Consider the following 20,923-nt stretch of genomic DNA (forward strand, 5'->3'; position numbering starts at 1 on the left):
AACGCATTTCTAGCTAACTACTCTGCAATTAAATTTGTCGTTCGATGACCGATGGTGACCTGCCCTGTGCCGGCTTCTAGAAGCCGGGTTGACCCATCCTCAAACACGGCACGCCACGAGTGGAAATCAATAAAACCGATTAGACCAGGAGAGGCATGCGGACGGTCAACATGAACCGGTGCTGTGTGAAACACTGTAGTGGATACTTTAAACCTGATCCGTATATGCAGTAGAGGCACGGACGTCCGTGGTAGAGGTAAATGGCAACCCTTTTCCACTGTTTGTGGTCATTTCTAGTTCCAACACCCCCTTGCGAACAAAACGGAGATGCAGGAGGGGTCAATAAAATGTCACACACAGTCTGATAACAATAAAAATGCGCCGAGTGACAATGTCCACGATCGTGTCGCGACCACCGGGGCAGAAAATCGAAGAGTCCCTTTCCCCCCGCGGCACAAATCATCGCAACTTTCACACACTGCGCCGCGCTTTCCACACACAATTTCTCAATCATCCATAATGGATTTGTGCACTCTGCCTCTTTTTGGCTGCCGCTGCTGCTCAACTCGATTCGGTTGTGTGGACAACCCCCGGTCAAATCCCCCCCACAAAAAGAAAAGCATCCAACGCTTACCGGAATTGGACTGCACGACGGAAGAAATCGCGGCCGCGGCTTCCCGGATCGGTTCCGCAGCAATCGTGAAGCTCACAGGCGCCTCCGTGGCACAGATTCCGGACCAAAATCTGCTAGCGTTTCACGATTTCCAGTGGCACTTTGCACACAATTGCTCAACCAGCACAACACCGGAAGGATCAACACTTTACGCTTGTAACGCTGGTGGTGGCCGGAAGTGCCCTCACCTCCCTATAGAACTATAAATGCTTCTGGAATGATGATGATGATGGTGGAGGGTGGGTAGGGCGGGAACCGTTCTCCGGAACACAACCTTCTTCTTCACAACATTAGCACACTGCGCCCTTTTTTTTTCGCCGTAATCCCCCTTTTCACTCCCACGGAATTCACCGGAATTTCGCACCGAAAACAACACTCACTCGCGGGCCGCGGCCACAAAAATTAACCCAGACAACAGAGAGACAGACACACAGTCGTGGGGGAAAAAAATCGAGAGGAAATATTGTAGGTTCCACACCGCGACGACGTCGACACCGCAATGAAGAATCTCTACCGCCGATGGCCACTCTCTGTACACTGGACTGGACTCTGGTGGTGGAGCCGCTGGGAGGGGTGTTCCCCGTATAACTTTTGGCTGGCTGATCCCCACACACAAAACGCCCCACGACGACGGCACCACTACAAGCGAAAAATCCAAAGTGACAGATTGCGTGTCAAATGAGAGCTGTCAGACAGAAACGATAGGGCTGGGAGTTGTTGCACGTTTAGGGGGAATTGTCCACACGGTCCATAGAGTTATCTACGTGCGCATGTATTGCGTGTACGTACACGAAAAAGATTAAGGTTAAATTTTGTACCAGCCAGCCAAACAAATGGTGTACTAGTGTGCGTAAGAGCGAGCTTAGATATAATAACTGGTCACACAGATCTGTGTAAAATTTGACAAAGATCGCCCAAAACTGGGAATACGAATACAACGAATTTGTATAAAACCTTGACAGCAGATCTGTGTACAAACGTTGTCTGTCAAATCTATTGAAACGTTCGTTTGAAGAGCCGGTGCTGCACTTAGTGCCGCACTCGTTGGCGTGTGCGTGGAACCCGCATGAAACTGAAAAAAATCTAGTGCGGCACTTAAAAGATGGCGGCGAAACTCGTGCGGAGCTAGCGCAAGTTTCTTCAAAAAACACTTTGACAGCTTTGATGGCGGCGCTCAGTGTGGAACTAGCCCTCAAACGAACGTACCATGTGTAATTTTTGAACCTTCAATCAGTGTAAAGTTTTACAGTCGCAGCTGCACTAAACCAAATTTAGCAAGTCTAACTCTCGCGACGATTTTCTGTCATGAAATATCTCTCAAGCATGGTATCGAATCAGTGTTAGCTTTTATTTTTATTTTGATGCCTTTGGATGTTAAAAAAAACCTGGCTGATCTTTTCTGATTTGCCAAAGAAATGGAACGCTTTAGATTTAGGGGTTACATACATGTAGAAAATCACAAAATTTCATATTACAGAAAATTTACTAAATCCAGTCAAAAGAAGATTTTCAGTAGCTCCTGAAAGTTTCATGAAGATATTTCATTATTAAACTGAGCAACAGTAAGAGTGGTCGATTCCGTGCTAACAGTCGCGGCGCGAGTCTTTTCGCAACTCAAACGGCGACATTTCAGTTTGGTGCCGCGGCGAAATTTTAATTTTGTTGACATTATTTTAGATACGCTCAGAAAAGAAAAAACATAAAATTGCTTCGCGAAATGAAAACCTAGACATTTCTCGACAAAGAATGGTGAATTGGGTACTAAAGCCCCATGTAAATTTTTATGTACAACAATAAAAAACACGATTAAAAACCATTTCTGATCACTTTTTTTCATTTTAATGCAAAAAAATTGAATTGACAACATTTTTCGATGGATCAACTATGGTTCCCTTGGAACGAGCTGTCAAGTAGGACCTTTTCTGTGGAGAAGGAACGCGAAGTTGATTTTTAAAAATTTAATTAAAAATCAATTTTAAAATCCTTTGAGGTCGTTCGTATGGTCATTGTATTCAGAAAAATAAGCTTTATTGTTGTGAACAATAATATCATAAATTAAAGCTTAATTTTAGGATGTGGAAATAAATCGTAATAACAGCGATTTATTTCCAAAACCACAATTTACCTTTTTAGTAAGAAAGGCAAAAATGTCGAGAAATGTCACGATATTGTTTGAGTTAAATATTTCAAAGTGAGTCGTTTTCTATAAACGTGCAAAGCTTTGACAGACTTTTGACATGAGCAAACTTTGTTCAACCATCAAAACAAATCGTAAAGTTTAATAAAGTCAGACACGTTTACTGTAGTTGTTCTACTGAAACTAAGAAATGGAATCTTGCGAAATGTGTGCCCGACATCCGTCAGCTTCGACCGATGAGGATACCGGACCAGGAAGCCGCCGGACACTTTATCCCTTCAATGTAAAACGTAGCGATTCTCCACAACTGGATCAATCAGCGTTGCCCCCGGAGGTGTGGACCGAAATATTCAAGCGACTATCCGGCTGTCATCTGCTGCGGGTGCGATTGGTGTGCCATCGATGGAAGGGCATCGTCGACAGCAGTTCTGTCCTTTTGGCCAAATATTACGTGTTTTTCTTCCGTGACATTTACGATGAACCCAGCGATCTACCTACAGCTACGAACGCACACTTTGAACATGTGGACATAGCTGCAGTCGGTTTATGGTGGCCATCGTTCTGTCAGCGTCTAGTCGAGCTTGAGTTTACCCGTTGCAAAATCAACGTATCTGTCTTACTGGATATGCTTAAACAAATTCCAAATTTGAAGTACTTGGCGCTATCCTGGGAGCTTTGCGATAGAAAGCAACTCGTTGATTGCCCCGTTGCGGTTGATTTCACCCTTAACAAGCTGGAAAAACTTAAACTTGAAGACGTCAAATCCGCTGAGATTTTCAAAGTGTTTCAACAACTTTGTTGCACCTTGAAGTCGTTAAACATCACGTGGTGTTGCAACAGAGATTTTCATCATTCGGTGGAAATTGCTAAATTTGTGAACGGATTACAGAACACTTTGGCGGAACTCACCATCAACGACATAGACGAAGTTCTGATCGAAGTGATAAAATTCGATCGAATGAGGCTGAAGAAATTAACGTTGTCCAGTTACAACCAACTTCCCTGATCCCTGGTCTTATCGTCCAGTTATGCAGATTGCATCCATCGTTGGAACATCTGGACGTCATGGATAATCAATTTTGGTTTAACAAAACGGTTGGTGTATTGATTTACAAATATATTTCATCGTTTAAACTTTTGTTTTCATTTACAGCAACTGAACGAGATGGGCCAGCTACTGTCTAATCTAAAGTTTCTGTCGTATTGTTTGGGTTCAAACCCCGAGCACGTGGATCTCACATTTTTGTCAAGCATGCCCAAACTGGAGATCCTATCACTTGATGGCCGAACCATAAACAACAATTCCAAATTACCCAACTGTCGTCCGAACTTGAGGGAATTGTACCTGGAAGAGATATTTTTTCAAGACAACAGTTTTCAAATGTGTCTTGAAAAAATGCCAAACATTCAAGCGATACACATTGACGCCTGTTCAATGGATAGTTGGGCGCATTTCCTGAAAGTGCTAGGAACCCTGAAACACCTGCGAGAGCTAAAGCTGCACAACATGTTCCCCAAAGAAACGACGCGTTGCTACTTTGACGATCTGACCGCCCTGAAATCACTCATACTATTCAGTTGCAAAATGTCCCCGGATCTGCTGGCCACTCTGTTGAGTCGGTGCCCTAGCCTGCATAAACTTCACATGACGCACGTGAAGGACGCCTTGAACGATGATGTACGGCGAGTAATCTGCTGGAAGCTGCCGCGACTGGTCGAGCTGAGGGTGACCATGTACATTGAAGTTGAGGGAGTGGATCGGACATCGCGTATCCGTGTTGTTTTCGACTCGTTGGAACAGCTGAAGAGTGCAGTGTAATGGATGCAGTTACTGAATAAAACAATTATTTAAAAAGGGCCTAACATTTCAAAAGGGCACATAACTTTTGTAAAAAATAGTGTTTCTCTCACGCACACCATGATTCTGTGTTAGTTTTTCGCAATTCGCAATTTTCAGTGTAAGAACGGGCCTTGACCGATCTTATGCACTAGGTTCCCGACGAACACGCACTGCCCTTACACCTACATCTCACCCTTGCTCTGAGTCAGTACGAGCACACCTTTTTAACTCGGCCGGGGGTGGTACATTGCGTAGGGTTTGATGTAAGTATAAGCGCCTAACCATTTATAGTGTGCCTATCAACTTTCATTAAAGCAAAAACTGTTTTATTTTTAGTTTGAATTCAAAAACTTATTGTTATTTACTGTGTATTGTTTTCTCCTGAAATCTTCCCTATTGTTGAGTCTGTTTATCTGTTGCTATTTCTTTTGTCGCGGTGTTTTGTTACAATTTTTGGTCCTAAGCATGTTATAAAAGTTTACCAAAAATACAATAGTAATATTTGTGTTAATCCTTTAACCATTCCATAAATTGAGTAAGGGCTCAAACCTCACTTGTTTGAAAAAACAAAACAAAACAAAGTTTGTTACAGCAGTATCAATTGATAGAAAAGAGTGGAAAAGCTTTGAGAGATAAGAGAATCAAAAGTTAGTAAAATTAAAATCAAATGTTGGATATTAAATAGAAGAATCAGTGAAGAATTGGGAATCAGAAGAGCAAAATAAAAATAGGAGATAGGTGGTAGCTGAGAATGAAGAGAAGAGAAACCCCGTTGTGCGATGTTTCAGGTACATCCACAGCAGTTGACTCAACATACTGCGAATCAAAACAATACCGTCTACAATCACAAATTACTTCCCTTTCCCACATTGTCGCGCCCCTTTCTTTTAGCCGTCTCGACTCTGACCCGCGGTGGTCAAAGGTTTACGATCCGTTTCCACAGGCCACCAGCTAGGTCATCATGAAAACCAAGCCAACGTGGAGGTAAGAAAATAGGACACTCGCAAGGAACCACAGCTATACAGTTCTGATCAAGATAATTCGGATGATCTAACAGAACTACGGATGTAGTTAGTTACGCTCCTTCCAGGATGTTCCTTACGTGGACGTCAACCGAAGAGCACGCAACAAGGTCAGTGCCATTGCATGCTCTTAGGTATCAATCCTTGGCCTGCACCATGATTCTGTGTTAGTTTTTGTATTGAGAAATTAAAAGTGAGAGTGTGTGCGTGCAACATGGTGTTAAACTTTTCAAAGCGCCATGGAAACCTTCACAGCAACTGCACAGAAAGTTTAACTCCATGTTGCATACACTCTCACTTTTAATTTCTCGATTTAAAGTATTGTTTTGGTTTTGATCGATTGTGATTGGCTGAAATCCGAGCAGCTGCTTTTGTTTACACTATTTTTAACGCAGACATAGGCAAATCGAGTAGCCAAACTGGCTTGTAAAAACCAGCTGTTTACCACGTGCTCGTTGTATAACAAAGGACACAGCTGATTTTGACAGACGAATTATTCTACTCGATTTGCCTATGTATGTGTGTAATTTTGTTACAAACTAACACACTCTCGCGCGTGGATATCTCTATAGAGTTATCTACGTGCGCATGTATTGCGTGTACGTACACGAAAAAGATTGAGGTTAAATTTTGTACCGTCCAGCAAAACAAATGGCGTGCTAGTGTGCGTGAGAGCGGGCTTATATAGCTCTATTTTATATAATTTTATTTTATTGGGGAAGGAGGTTTGAATCACTAACACAAACAAAAACTTTGTGGAAAACAATCCACCACCCCGCTTTGAGTGTGTTTGTATTTAATTTCGTCAGAAAGCCTTATTACTCATATCTAACATAAGTGTTGTAAACCTAATTAAGAGTATTATTGATTCGCTGTGGAATAAACGTGCAAAATGACGCACAGCTCTGCTGTTTTGAAATATTTTGACAGATCTCGACAGAATATCTGATATTCAAAATACGCCTCAAGATGTAAATACGCACCGAATCCGTTCCGAAACGCGCAATCGAGTTACGAAACTATCGTTTTAGTTCAAAATGTTTTTAGCAAAACTTTTCAATAAAAGTGATCTTTTCAGAACATTTTCCACAAGTACGGTAAGTTTTACTCAAACAACCAACCCAGCTTTCATAACTAACGCGCTAACTTCACCCTCAGCAATGCCTCCACCCGAAAGCCGACCCGCGCCAGGCCGAACTGATGGCGCGTAGCCTGCCGAAGCGGGCCCCACTTGAGGGCGTGCGCGACGTTGTGGTCGTTTCCTCGGGGAAGGGCGGCGTCGGCAAGACCACTACCGCCGTCAACCTGGCCGTTACGCTGGCCGGCCAGGGCCAGAACGTGGGCCTGCTGGACGGGGACATCTTCGGGCCGTCGGTTCCGCTGATGATGAACGTGGCCGAGGTTCCACTGGTGGACGACCGAAACCGGATGGTGCCGCCGGTTAATTACGGGGTGAAATGGTGGGAGTTTGAATCTTGTTTGAACTTGGATTGTTTGAACAACAGTTGATCTTTTCAGCTTGTCCATGGGATTGCTGGTCGAATCCGGTCCGGTGGTTTGGCGCGGACCGCTGGTCATGTCCGCCATCCAACGACTTCTCAAGGGAGCTGTTTGGGGCCCGTTGGACATCCTGGTGGTGGACACTCCTCCCGGAACGGGTGACGTTCATCTTTCGCTTAGCCAGCACGTCCCACTCTCCGGAGTCTTACTAGTCAGCACGCCTCAAAAGGCGGCCCTCGAGGTCACCCGGAAGGGTGCGGAAATGTACCGAACGCTGAACGTGCCACTGATTGGCCTCGTTGAAAATATGAGCCACGTAATCTGTGATAACTGCGAGCATAAAATCGAACTGGCCCGGAATTCCACCCAGGAAATGGCCTCGGAGTTGGGCGTGCAAGTGCTCGAGCGGATCCCAATCGAGCGGGAGGGAATGCACTGTGGCGACGCGGGAACGCCGTTCTGTTTGAAATTCCCCGAGTCAAAGTTTGCCCAATCGTACCAAAGCATAGCAAGGAAGGTGATACAATTCTTGGAGAATAAAAGAGAGCAAAGTTAAACAAAACAAGTTTACTTTTTCTTCTTCTTGAGCTTCTTCATCTTCATGGTGGCCTTTACGTAGGCCTTCTTCTTGCGCTTTTCCAGTGCCTCGGCGTACTTACGCTTGTTGTACCGCTGGAACTCGGCGTCCTCGAGCAGCTCGTCCACCAACGTCTTGGCCTTTGTCTTCTTGGTTCCGCGCTCGTTGTAAAAGTCCAGCGGGGAATCAATCACCTTGCCAATCTGCGTTGAAATTAGGAGGAATTAGTTTTTTTTTCAATTTGTAATGCTGAGGGTTTTGTTTTAAGGGAAAACAGGAAGGCAGCGCCATATTAACACCACGACTCGAGTTTTTGGAAGCACCCTTACGAAAAACACCGCAACATAAACAAGTTCTGTCTGTTGCAGACGGCAAATATAACGATAGCAAGCGAGAAAGTTCAGAAAAAGATTTAAGTTAAACAGAAGTTGTCCAAGAACTGGTGTCCCGTTTCACCTTAGGTCCATTTGACTACTCAAATTCCATTCGCAAATTTCCGATTTTCGAGAATCTCAAATAATACCCGAAAACATATTTCAAATCAAATACTGCTTATAAAAAAGTCAACACTCAAGTTTTTGTCACCCTCCCTTCAAAGTTGGCCCGAAAAATCAGGGGGCAAAAAAATATTTTTTCAAAAAACTTCAAAATTGCAATGGAAATTTAAGTGCAATCAGCTGAAATTGATTTAAAATGCATTCCCCTGCGTTTAAAATCATGTTTAGCATGTTTGGGTTGATTAAACATATTTGAAACTTTTGAAAATTTTCGATGTTTAGTATCGCAAAAAGTTTTTTTTCGCGCATTTTTTTTTTGTTTTCGTCAAATCTTTCTTTTTTGAAAACTAATGATTGCAAAACAACTGAACTAGTGTAAAATGCATTTTGAAATACTTTTTGCATTAAGTTTTATATTTTTTATTTTTTTTGCTATTTTTTATTTTTTTTTTATTTTCTCTCTGCTTTTTTTTAATATAGAAAAAAAAGTTTTCTTTATTTTTAATTTTGTTTAAATACTTGTTTTTCCAATCTTCTATTTTTTAGTCGTTTTTAATTCTGTTTTAGTTAGTTTTATTTTTATATTAAAAGAATTTTTAAGCCTTTTTCGATTTAAACTTTGATCTGTTTGAATTATTTTAGTTAATGTTGTAATTTTTTTTTAAGTTTTGCAGCTTTTTATATTTTTTAACATTCTTGTTGAGTTATTAATTTTTGTTCTAACTTAATTTTTTGGCATTTTTTCAATATTTTTAGTTTTTTTTATTTGCTTACTTGATTCCGGTGTACAGCTCTACACTTTTTTTTAGCAAACAAAAAATCGTCTTAGAAATTTTGGATACTAATGATTGCAAAACAACTGGACAGGTGTATAATGCATTTGAAAACATGTTTTTCATCAAACTGTTGAAACCATGGCTCGTAATTGAATTTTTTTATACTTTTATTTGCCCCCATCCCCTCGACTTTTGTCAGAGTCGAGGGTAGGGTGGTCCAAATCCGGACTTTTTTGGGGCTACCCCCTGAAATCAAAGATTGACCCATCAATAGGCTAAATTCCAAATTTGAGCTCATTCTGACCACGAGAACCCCTCCCTCCAATCGCTTAAAGTTTGTATGGGAAAAATCGTCAAAATGTATGGAAAAAAACAACTGTTTTACTTTTTTACCTGTGGACGGCGCCATAATTATCCGATTCTTACCATTTCTCAAATGTAGAACCTTCATTAAATTTTGAACAACTTTCCCGAAGACACAATATTTTTAGGATTTTTCCCGCGAAGTTATTAGCGCCCAAAACTGGCCTTTTTTTTGCGCGGCCAGCTGTAAGGGGCTACCTAACAACGATGTTTATTTCCAATTCGTACACGCACGTGCTCTCTCTCAGGTTCAAACTCTCTCACGAGCTTGCTCGCCTGCCTGCCTGCCTGCCTGTTTACCTACAAGCGCGCGCTGTTTCTCTGCTTGGACTTTTGTCGTCGTCGTCGTTTTCGTTTGCTATCCGCTGCGCTGCGTTCTTGACATGTTTATTATAATTTTCAACTAAAATAGCAGGATTGTTTTGAGATATATTTAGCATATAATTTCTTAAATTATGTCAAAAATAAAAAAAAACTGCGCTGAAAAAAATAGTTTAAAGAAAAGACAGCTTAGGCTCAATTAAAAAAATACAGCAAATGTCATGAGAACAGGGTTTGTTTGTTTTTCCAAGCACTACACGCAGTTTTTCGTATATGCTAAAGAAACATGATAATGATTCAATTATTTGAAAAAAATCTTCAGGTAATACAAATGTTGTTCCTTTAGGTAGTTTGCTTTAACAAAAATATACTTTAGTACAAATCAAGGCAATTTTACAATTATTGCTGCAAATTTTCATTCATACTCTCTAAAATTATTTTTTTATTCTTTCTGGAAATTTCTTTCTGTGTTCCTAGACCACCTGCAACAAATATTGCAACTGTTTATCATTTTTTGTCAGTTTACCTGTAAATTTTTCGTTTCAGGAAACATCTCTTTCTGCACAATCGTTAACAACCTTCAGATCTTGCAGTTGCGGCCTTCCTTTAAGATACTCTTTTGGATTCAGTTTTTTTAAAAATCTAAAGAAAATTCCTTCCTTTTTTTATCTAAAAAAAACTTCATGGTATTTCTTGTAAAAAAAGCAAAGCAATCCACTTTAACGACCCCCGGGTCTTTTGTGGGCTCTGTTGCAAGTTTCTGCTCATTTCTAGGCGTCCGAAGGATTTGTGTGGTGAGTCACCCAAATCCTCTTTTACGCAAATGGACCGACGTTTTACTTCCCCATCCGATAGAAGGCATGGTATTTCTTGTAACAAAAGCAGATAAATTAAAATCCAAAACGTTTGCAATTAGGTTTGGATCAGAACAGATGACGATTCATGGATGAACTAATTCATCAAATTTGTATTCTCTCTCACACGCTCTTATAATATGATATCTATTGTTGTGTTTTTTTTTCGTTTTGTTGTTCACATATTACATTTGATTTTATATCTCAATACAAACCGACTATTTTTGTTGAAAATTATAATTAACATGCCAGGAACGCAGCGTAGCGGATATCAAACGAAAACGACGACGACGACAAAAGTCCAAGCAGAGAAACAGCGCGCGCTTGTAGGTAAACAGGCAGGCAGGCAGGCGAGCAAGCTCGTGAGAGAGTTTGAACCTGAGAGAGAGCACGTGCGTGTACGAATTGGAAATAAACATCGTTGTTAGGTAGCCCCTTACAGCTGGCCGCGCAAAAAAAAAAGGCCAGTTTTGGGCGCTAATAACTTCGCGGGAAAAAATCCTAAAAAAATGGTGTCTTCGGGAAAGTTGTTCAAAATTTAATGAAGGTTCTACATTTGAGAAATGGTAAGAATCGGATAATTATGGCGCCTTCCACAGGTAAAAAAGTAAAAAAAGTTGCTTTTCTCCATATATTTTGACGATTTTTCCCATACAAACTTTAAGCGATTGGAGGGAGGGGTTCCCGTGGTCAGAATGAGCTCAAATTTGGAATTTAGCCTAGTGATGGGTCAATCTTTGATTTCAGGGGGTAGCCCCAAAAAAGTCCGGATTTGGACCACCCTAAAAAATAATTCATGTTGTCCAAAATATTTTTAAGAGCTAAATCAAATCATTTATTATAGATTTTTGATACAGTTAAGCGTTTTAGATTTATCTAGATTTTTAACCGAAGATGGCGTTACGCACGCACGAAATGTCCAAATCGCTCGGTGGTACCAACATTAGAAAAAAAAATGGCATGGCACATTTTTCTTTGTAATGTTTGTAAATTTTAATATTTGGTTTAAACTATTAACTGAGGAAAATTATATTTGTGTAGGCCTTTTCAAAATTATGTTTGATTTTATAATTTAAAATTATTTTTATTGAAAAGATCAAAAAATTTCACAAAAGTTTCATTTTTAACATTGAAAACCGAACCAATAGTTTTCGAGATATTGTCAGTTGGAAAAATGATCCTAAAGCCCTATGTAATTTTTTATTTACAACGGTAAAATAACACGATTAAAAACCATTTCTGGTCACTTTTTTCATTTTAAAGCAAAACAAACTAAATTGTCAAGACTGCGATGGATCAACTATGGTCCCCTTGGAACAAGCTGTCAAATAGGATGCTTTCTGCCAAGAAGAGCCGCGGAGTAAGTTATTAAAAATTGATGTAAGGGAGCGTTCTATTAGTATGTAACGCAAAAAAAAATGATTTAAAGACTGCCCCCCCTCGTAACAAAATTTACATATAATTTTTAAAAATTGTGTATGGAGCGAAAAACGGCCTCCGACCCACCCCCTTCCCCCAACTGAGTTACGTAATAAAAGAACGCTCCCTAAAAATCTATTTTTTAAACTTACTTTGCAGCCCTTCTTACATCTACATATTTGCAAAGACTTAGGCACATCGGTAGAACTTGAGATTCAAAAAGAGGGATTTATACAGTGCTGCCTCTAGCGGTGGAGAGCTCCAACTTTTATAACAGATTTTATAATAGATTTAACCGAGGGGTTGATCAACAGCACGATTTTTTCTCCAGCCTGAGCAAATAACTCGAAACACAACTTTACTGCCGTTTTACGGCGCTATGATGTATACGCCATTGAGGTGATTTTGCTGTAGACACGATTTTATGTTTTTGTTCATTTTTTCAATTTAAAATGAATAATTTAAGGTCTGCTCTTTAGAAACTGTTAAAAAGTACAATAAAAATGTGGCCCCTACAAAATTTCTTGATTTTTCCTATTCTCTACGATTTTAAACCACAAACATCATTTGGCCGTAAAAATAGCAATAAAAAATCACTACTTTTCCTTCCCAATGATGTATGTATACATTGCTCGATCAATGCAAGCTATATGTTTTGTGCCAGCTATTTTGACAGCTGAACGGATTAAGGGAATGCATTGTCCACGTGGATATTTTAAGGGGGGGAGGTATTAGGGTGCGTTCTTTTATTACGTAACGCAGTTAGGGGGAGGGGGGGGGGTCGGAGGCCATGTTACGCTCCATACAATTTTTTTTAAAATTTGTATGGAAATTTTGTTACGAGGAGGAGGGAGGGGGTCTAAAAATCCGATTTTTTGCGTTACATAATAAAAGAACGTTCCCTTAGCGATTGTCTACGCTCCATAAAAACATTTTTGCATGTCCGTAAGAGAGGTGGGTAGGTCCAGAATTTTCAAAAAAGTGTCTACGTGGGTGTGGATAAGGTGTCATCCATTAAGTACGTCACATTAAAATCAGCCAAAATTTACTACACCCCCCTTTGTCACGATTTCCCTATGCTCACGCTTACTCAAACACGCTTACTCAAAGCCCCCCTCTTCCCTCAGAACGTGACGTACTTTATGGATGACGCCTAATGGATGTCCCCTTAAGAATTAAATCGAAATAATGTAATAAATTATTTCCCAGTCTTGATTTGGTCCCAAAACCTCAAATCAACATTCAAACAGTATTGAATTTGACTTCTATCAATTCTCAATGTATACATACATCATGATGAGTAAAATTGGCGTATACATCATTGTTTGTTTGCTTAATAAAATGGGCCCTAGAGCAGCTTTTTGAAAAATTCTTTCGTCAGGAGGTAGCTTTTAAGATTCTTTATCAGACTGTACAATAAAATTGAAAATGTCCAAAATGGCGTATACATCATATCGCCGTAAAACGGCAGTTTAGAACCCCTTGACTGATAGAAACTGGCATAAACTGTTATACACATAAAAAAAAACAACATCGTAGCTGGCCATGCAAAAAAAACAATTTTCTAATGTTTACAAATTTCCGTCCATCTTCAGGAACCATTTTCGTTCATATTCCATTGCGTCCTAAAAGAAACGGATTTCCATAAAAAAAATCTGATGAAAAATGTTTAGTGTGAACATCACTTGATCGAGAACCAGAGAAGTGCCATCTGAATGGATTATTTTCCGGTGGTTGGGGATAGTTGGATTTGTTACGAGCATTATTTTTATGAATCTTGTACAAAGAAGACATAAGTTGAACTGAAATAAACATTACGCTTGAAAGGTACGGTAGTTATTTGAAAACAAGTGGTTCAATGAAGCAATTTTAAATGTGCCTCCAAGTGATCACTTCTGTTGTCTTAGTTGATGTCACCAGGCCAAGTTTTTTTTAACTTTCAATCTGTACTCTTGTTAAGATGGTTGTTTATGGAAGACGCAAAACGCAAAACGCTTAACATTGCGTGTGATGGCCAGTTTAACGGAAACACATTTTCACTCAATTTTTAGTTGATAAAAAGGTGCAAATCGTGATGAGCTTGTTTGTTTTGATTCGTTGCCACGAATGTCAGTCTAACTGGTATACATTTTCTTTTATGAGATCGTAGTGTGCTGAGAAATCATCCAGGACAAATTTATCGTAGAACACTAATGAACTGATTTCTCGTCACACTTTTTGAGCAGAAATTTGTTCAGAGTTCCACGGATGTGACTTAGGGATGTAAGCACTAGCGTGCCCAGATCCTCAAGGAAGGTTAGGCAACAATATGAGCTTTTTGAAAATTTCGTCGTTTATGGACACCCCCTTAGCAATTTTAGAATAAATTTCTGAGGATAGTGGGACAACTGCTCCATGTTGCCTCCGTTGCCCCACCCTGTGCACGCTAGTGGATGTAAGGAATGTATGGACAATGTTTCATCCGAATCGAATTTCTTTAACAGAAATCCAACGACAGGTCGCATGATAGATCCGGACAACGTTGTCATCAAAATATCTGAAATCCGGCCTCCAAAAAGTGCTCAAATAACTCTTAAGTGCTTATAACTTTTGATAGGGTTGTCAGAACTTCAATGTTTTAGTCGCGTTGGAAAGTTCTTTTAAATACCTTTCTGAAAATGTAAAACATGATGGGTTTTCTTACAAAAACCACCCTTTTTACTATCTTCCGAAATTTGGTCATAATCGTATTTTAGCATAACTTTTGAAGTAGGTACTTGACTAAACTGCAACATATTTAGTAGCGACTTATGGGACCCCAAGACGAATCGAATGAGGCCAAAACGGTCAAAATCGCCCCCTAAAGTGTCCCCGTGGTTTATGGATGGTCCCTGACCAGGGATGCCAGGTCTGGTGGAAGTCGAATCCGTAGACTTGTTAAAAAAAATCCAGGTGGTTGGTGTCTTGGGAACCCAAAATATTTTTATTCTAGCTAGGGGTTATAGTATTTCCCAAACAAATAGTTTTCTTTTTAAAGATTTTTTTACTAAAATTGAATTAAGGTTTTATCAAGATCAACAAAAAATTAATTTCAAATTTCATGCCTAATTTTACTATATTTCCACAGCTGTACATAAACTACAAAATATAAATGATTTTTTGAAAATATGTTTTTTCATGATTTTATGTGCATATGTCCGTTATGATGGTTATGATACATTGTGCCGTGACAGAATGACGTTTCTTTTTTTCAGTTTTTTGCTGTAACTCGGAAATTTCAAAGAAAACATCCTCAATATTGTTACAGATTCTGAAAGTAAATATTATATTCTATTTTCTGGACATGATATGCTTTGGAAAAATGTATCCTGACCACCGGATATGTTTCAGGATTCCGAAGGTGGAATCACAACATATCTTTCGCCATTAAATCAAGTTTTAAAATTTTCCTACTGGTATACTAGCCCGGAGAATGTGTCTTATAAACACAGGGAAATGTATTTTAATGTTGAGTTGATTGCACTCCTATTTTCAAGACAACTCTGATTTTTATTACAAAAAATGATTTACCATAATTTGTTAGGTACCCTATTTAGAAAAAATGGCAACATTAACATTGAATTTATGTGTATTACATAAAAAATATGTCCACAGTCTTATCCCATCATTGATGTATAATTTGATAAACCTTCATAATACATATAATATTACTTAAATGACATTTGCAACGTTTTCAAGTGGTTTTTAAATAGTCGAAATTTTTTATCTTGCGAATGAACTATTCGATTGATTTGGTGTTTTCGAAAATGCATTTTACACCTGCCCAACGGAAATTCACTAAAAACCAAAATATTTTTTAATCGATCGCAGGCTTGCTATATATGATTTTTAACTCTAACAAAAAAAAATACACATTTTTATAATTAACTTTTGAATTCCCAAAATTTGCATTTAATTTTTTCCAAAAAACGTATGTTTGGCCGTGACTTATACAATTTTCACACAAATTTTAAACATTTTCAACTGCACTTTTGAAAGTAGAATCGAACTTGCAATCGAAAAGCAGTTTTTAGAAATTTTGATAAAGATTTTACCATGAAATTTTTTTCTTAATAAGTGTCCATTTCTTTTATTTTTTTTAGTTTTTATTTAAGTACAATTTTTCATAAAATCGTCTAAAAAAACATTGTAGATTTGTCTTTTCGTTCTGGCGATACAGCCACTTAAATATAAAAAATAAAAAAGATAGTTTTGAAAATGTCACCCGAACAGCACGATTTTTTTATTCAAGATAGCCCTTTCATTCATTAAATATTATCTAAATTTAGAAAATTTTAAATTTTCCCAGGGCCAGGGCTACCTAACATCCGGCAGCGAAGGCATTTTATCTGGCCTACGGCGGTTTTCGAAAATTGTTTGTGTAGACCGTTCATGAAAATTATATTAATGTCATAAATTAAAAAAAAATCAATTATATGATAATTTTTTTTAACATTTTTAACAGAACATTTATATGAATTTTGTTTTTATCTTTTTTATGTACAAAAAAAAATCAGGGACGTGCTGGTATGGAGAAAAGTTACAAATTGTCTATATATTTTTTTAAATTTTTACATGGATTTCAGGTTGTGGGATATTACAGCGTTATTTTGCCAAAATTAACACATTTGAGCAATTCTCTACGGAATCGGTCTTTTTTCTTTAATTTTAATTTTTGTATTTTTTAATCCGGCTGAAACTTTGTTGGTGCCTTCGGTATGCCCAAAGAAGCCATGTTGCATCATTAGTTCGCTCATATAATTTTCCATACAAATTTGTCAGCTGTCCATACAAAAATGATTTATGAAAATTCGAAAATCTGTATCTTTGGAAGGAATTTTTTGATCGATTTGGTATCTTCGGCAAAGTTGTAGGTATGGATAAGTTCTAGGATAAGTTCGACACTGAAAAAATATGGTAGTTGGTAAAAAAAATTAAGTGATTTTCTACTTCACTTTTTGTCATGTTGACTTGCAAAAAACACTATTTTTATTTTTTTATTTTCTGATATGTTTTAGGGGATATCAAATGCCAACTCTTCATTCATCGGTCTTTTTTTTTTAATCAAGAGCAACAAAGTTCAAAAATGCAAAATATAGAGAATTTTCTCAGCTTTTCAAAAATATTTTTTTCAAGAGTGGGCACTAATTTAAAAAAATAAATAACTGCTACTATTTTCAAAAAAGTTACCTGAAAATTGCTATAATTTGAAAACGGTGCACTTTATCAAAATGTAACTAAAGTTTTTTGATTGCAAATTTGATTTTATATCGAAAAATTAAGTTGACAAATTTTTGTGACCAATATTTCGATTTTTTGAAAAAATCCGTATTGATTAAAAAATGTATAACTCGCTCAAAGATTTTTTGCCTTTTCTGGAAATTTCTGAAGAGTTAGCATTTGATGTCCCCTAAAACATATCAGAAAATAAAAAAAAATAAAAATAGTGTTTTTTGCAAGTCATGTTTTAATGACAAAAAGTGAAGTAGAAAATCACTAATTTTTTTACCAACTACCATATTTTTTCAGTGTCGAACTTATCCACACCTACAACTTTGCCGAAGACACCAAATCGATCAAAAAATTCCTTCCAAAGATACAGATTTTCGAATTTTCATAAATCATTTTTGTATGGACAGCTGCCAAATTTGTATGGAAAATTATATGGACAAACTATTTATGCAAAATGGCTTCTTTGGGCATACCGAAGGCACCAAAAAAGTTTCAGCCGGATTAAAAAATACAAAAAAAAATCGAATGACCGAAATCTCAGAGAATTGCTCATTTACCATATTAATGCTCTGGATATATCTCGAAGCAAATTTGGTTTTAGTTATTAAGAAATATAGAAATAATAAAATTTATAAACAAAAAATACAACAAGAAAACTGGATTAGGAACTTTTTTATCAACCTGACCCAAGGTGCATCCCTGAAGAAAAGTGACATTTTTCGTAGAGCAAAAGTTACTAAAAATGACCTCATGAACACGCGAAAAAAATATGTGGAATTTTCACTTGTAACCTTTTCTTAGAGAAAGTTACTCAAAACCCTATACAATATTCGTATGCTCAATTTTTGCTAAAGTTTTTGATCCGGAGAATAAGTTAGTATAACATCGCAAAGCGCTAGGAGTTGATTCCGAAAAGAAACAGGATGTTTTGGGATATTTTTTTTGTTTCTTGGGCCCAATACACACCATATGTTCAAATTTCAATCCAAATTTGCCTTTTAACTCAAGTTTAACTTATGTTACGATTTTGTTTTAAATTATATAACAACATTCGAATGTTCGAATGTTGAACGTCCGAAATGTCAAAATCGCGCAAGAGCACCAACATTAGAAAAAAAATGCGGCTGTCATGCCATGGCACACCTTTTTCGTAATGTTGGTACCACTGCGTGATTTTGACATTTCGGGCGTTCACCATTCGAACGCCAAAAGCTGGATAAGCTGCACTGGACTTGTGCCATCGCCTCATTTCTCCTAAACGACTTTTCATTTTAACGTTCCTCAAAACTTCTTCTCTAAAACAGATTGTTCAAAACGTTTTCATAAAACATTTTTATCACGCAAAAATATAATTTCACGTCCTTCATACAATTATCAGCCAGCATGAAAATCCGTAGATTTTGGAGATCAATCCGTAGATCCGTAGAAATGGCTGAAATCCGTAGATCTACGGAGAAATCCGTAGATATGGCATCCCTGTCCTGACTGCTAAAACAATTTGGAGAACAACGCTCACCTGGAAGTACTTGGGCAACGTTTTCATCTCGCTGCGCTTGTAAAACCGCTTCGGATCCAGTGCCGACCGCATCCGGATCAGCTCCAGCTCGTTCTTGGTTTCCTCCGTCAGCTCGGGCGCCCCCAGGTTGAACCAGTTGCCACCCTTCGTCTTGGCGCGCTCTTTCTGCGGAAATGAGAAAAAAAACATTGGTTTGAATTTGTTTTTCGATGTTTCGCTCAGACAGTTCAAATCTTGTTTTAATCAGATTACTAAAGAGACATCACTTGTCCCAGCCGTGCTACCTGTCCCGTAACCCGGTTCCATAATTAAAATGTCCCTTTGAAGAAAAACAAAATGTCCGCACAAGAAAACGCGACAAAGATCTTCAAACTTCTAATCTTCACCTTTTAATTCTCTCGGCGGTGAGTTTGAACCGTCAGGAGACAGTGTTGCACCCCAAGAACCAGAACAATCCACGCAAGGATTGTCCTCGTCCCTGAACGGAAACCCACTGCCCCGCAACGTGGCCACAAACACCGTTTACTGTCCCGCAGGCCTTACAATGGAACCCATCAACTTGAGGTCGAACCACTAAGATTACTGCGGGAGGGACCGGAATCGGATTGAGTCGAGTCGGAACAGGCGCGGCAGCTTGGGGACGCTTTCAGGTGTCGAATAAACATCATGTTGAACCATTTAGGTAGATTTTCTACTTTCTCGAAGAAAGTTTCTCACCCGACTCTGCTCCTTAAGCTGGCGATCGGTCATCGAAAGGGTGGCCAAGTTCTTCTGCTTTTCGGTGGCTGGCGTCACGACGGCAGCCTTCATGTGCGCGGCCACGTCGGTGAGGGCCAGCTCCTTCACGGACGCCGTTTCCACCCGGGAGTTGTAGCGGGCCTTACGAAGCAGTGTTGATTCTTTTGACGCATTCAAATCTTCCCGGAATAAAAGTTCCGTGCCTCGTTTGGCCTTTGAACTGGACGGCGTAGCGGCGAGTGACGTGCCGAGGATCTCGAAAATGTCCTTGCTGGGTGGTGGAAGGCCTGAAATCGAAAACGTTTATAATCCTCGCAAAATTTTAAAAATCTTCCAAAAACTAACCTCCATAATCGTCGTCATCTTCTTCGTCCTCGTCGCTGTCTTCCTGGGAAGTTGGCTTCTGTTGGTAGTTGCTGCTGGAGGGTAGAAGAACCGGTCGGAAGGTTTCACTGCAGTCGGCACTACCGGCTCCGGCGGTGTCTATCGTGAAAAGATCCATCGCTGAGTCTGGAACGAACGAGGAAAGCTGCAGCACCTCGACCCAACGTCAACGCGTGTTTTTGTTTTGGGGTGGTTTAAGCTTTGAATGTGTGCGTGAGGTCAGGGATTGACAGCTGCGGGCTTGGTAGCGAAGCGCAGTGTTGCCAGGCTGAACATGGAAATTCAAGCAAAACAATGTAGTTGGGCCTATTTATAACACTTTTTTTTTTAAGTTTGACGAGTAAACATCAACAATCTGGATTTTTAAATTAAATTTTTTTTAATTGTTTTTGTCAACAAACAGCACATTTCGACGGTAACATTTCAAAAGGCATCATGTACATTTTGACACTTTCTGGGTTATTGCATATTCTGAAAGTACTCCTAATAAGCTACCTCTCCACCAAAAATGAGCAAAAGTTACTTCAGTAAAGTCCGTATAATCATGATTTTAAATAAAGTAACATAAACAAAATCTCTGCCATCAGCAGTCCCTGTTTATATAGCCCTGTCAACCTGTCAAACAAAAGACTACATGAACCTCGTGACGAAAAAAAAAGCAACATGAACAAAGCGCCATGTACATTCGGCGAAGAAAAACGAATCATAACAAAGCGTCCCCTTCAATGACAGCAGGGTGATATAGACGTTGGTGATTTCAAAAGAAATTATGTTTGTTTTTCTCAAATAAAATTACGGAGCTGATGTTTTATTGAATATGGATGATCAAGTATCAATAAAAGTAACGTTTTTCATCGTTTGTTATCATTAGAACATCTTATTTTGCTTTTATATTAAAATGGGAATTAAAAATGGATGCTCAACATTCAAATGCGTTTTTCTCAAAACGCATGGTTTGTACATGATGCTTTTTGAAATGTTGGCGTCGATTTGTAAAGTTTTTTAAAAGTAAAAAAAGTAAAGTTTTTTAAAAGTAAAAAAAGTATGCAAGAATGA

General features: G+C 38.7%; 4 protein-coding genes across 4 annotated transcripts in view; 2 read left to right on the top strand and 2 right to left on the bottom strand.

Annotated features, from left to right (window-relative positions):
- The window catches only part of LOC120424552 (serine/threonine-protein kinase GL21140), a 100,022-nt gene extending 98,796 nt beyond the window's left edge, over positions 1-1,226 (bottom strand). The window contains exon 1 of the mRNA XM_039588719.2: positions 635-1,226. The gene's annotated coding sequence lies outside the window, so the exon portion shown is untranslated. The remainder of the gene's footprint in view (positions 1-634) is intronic.
- A 1,673-nt stretch (positions 1,227-2,899) lies between these two features.
- LOC120424557 (uncharacterized) lies at positions 2,900-4,709 on the top strand. Its single transcript, XM_039588725.2, has 2 exons — positions 2,900-3,905; positions 3,964-4,709. The coding sequence occupies exons 1-2, from the start codon at positions 3,876-3,878 to the stop codon at positions 4,627-4,629; spliced, it is 696 nt and encodes a 231-aa protein (XP_039444659.1). The 5' UTR covers positions 2,900-3,875; the 3' UTR covers positions 4,630-4,709.
- Positions 4,710-6,610: 1,901 nt separating this feature from the next.
- On the top strand, positions 6,611-7,728 carry LOC120424571 (iron-sulfur protein NUBPL-like). Its single transcript, XM_039588738.2, has 3 exons — positions 6,611-6,769; positions 6,831-7,132; positions 7,191-7,728. Exons 1-3 carry the CDS (start codon positions 6,710-6,712, stop codon positions 7,726-7,728), a joined length of 900 nt encoding a protein of 299 aa, XP_039444672.1. The 5' UTR covers positions 6,611-6,709.
- LOC120424572 (deoxynucleotidyltransferase terminal-interacting protein 2-like) lies at positions 7,725-20,068 on the bottom strand. Its single transcript, XM_039588739.2, has 4 exons — positions 19,829-20,068; positions 19,463-19,770; positions 18,746-18,910; positions 7,725-7,952 (listed from the first exon to the last, which is right to left on the bottom strand). Exons 1-4 carry the CDS (start codon positions 19,983-19,985, stop codon positions 7,740-7,742), a joined length of 843 nt encoding a protein of 280 aa, XP_039444673.1. The 5' UTR covers positions 19,986-20,068; the 3' UTR covers positions 7,725-7,739.
- Between the last annotated feature and the right edge of the window lie 855 nt (positions 20,069-20,923).

Source organism: Culex pipiens, chromosome 2 (assembly GCF_016801865.2).
Source record: "Culex pipiens pallens isolate TS chromosome 2, TS_CPP_V2, whole genome shotgun sequence".
Classification (NCBI taxonomy): domain Eukaryota; kingdom Metazoa; phylum Arthropoda; class Insecta; order Diptera; family Culicidae; genus Culex; species Culex pipiens.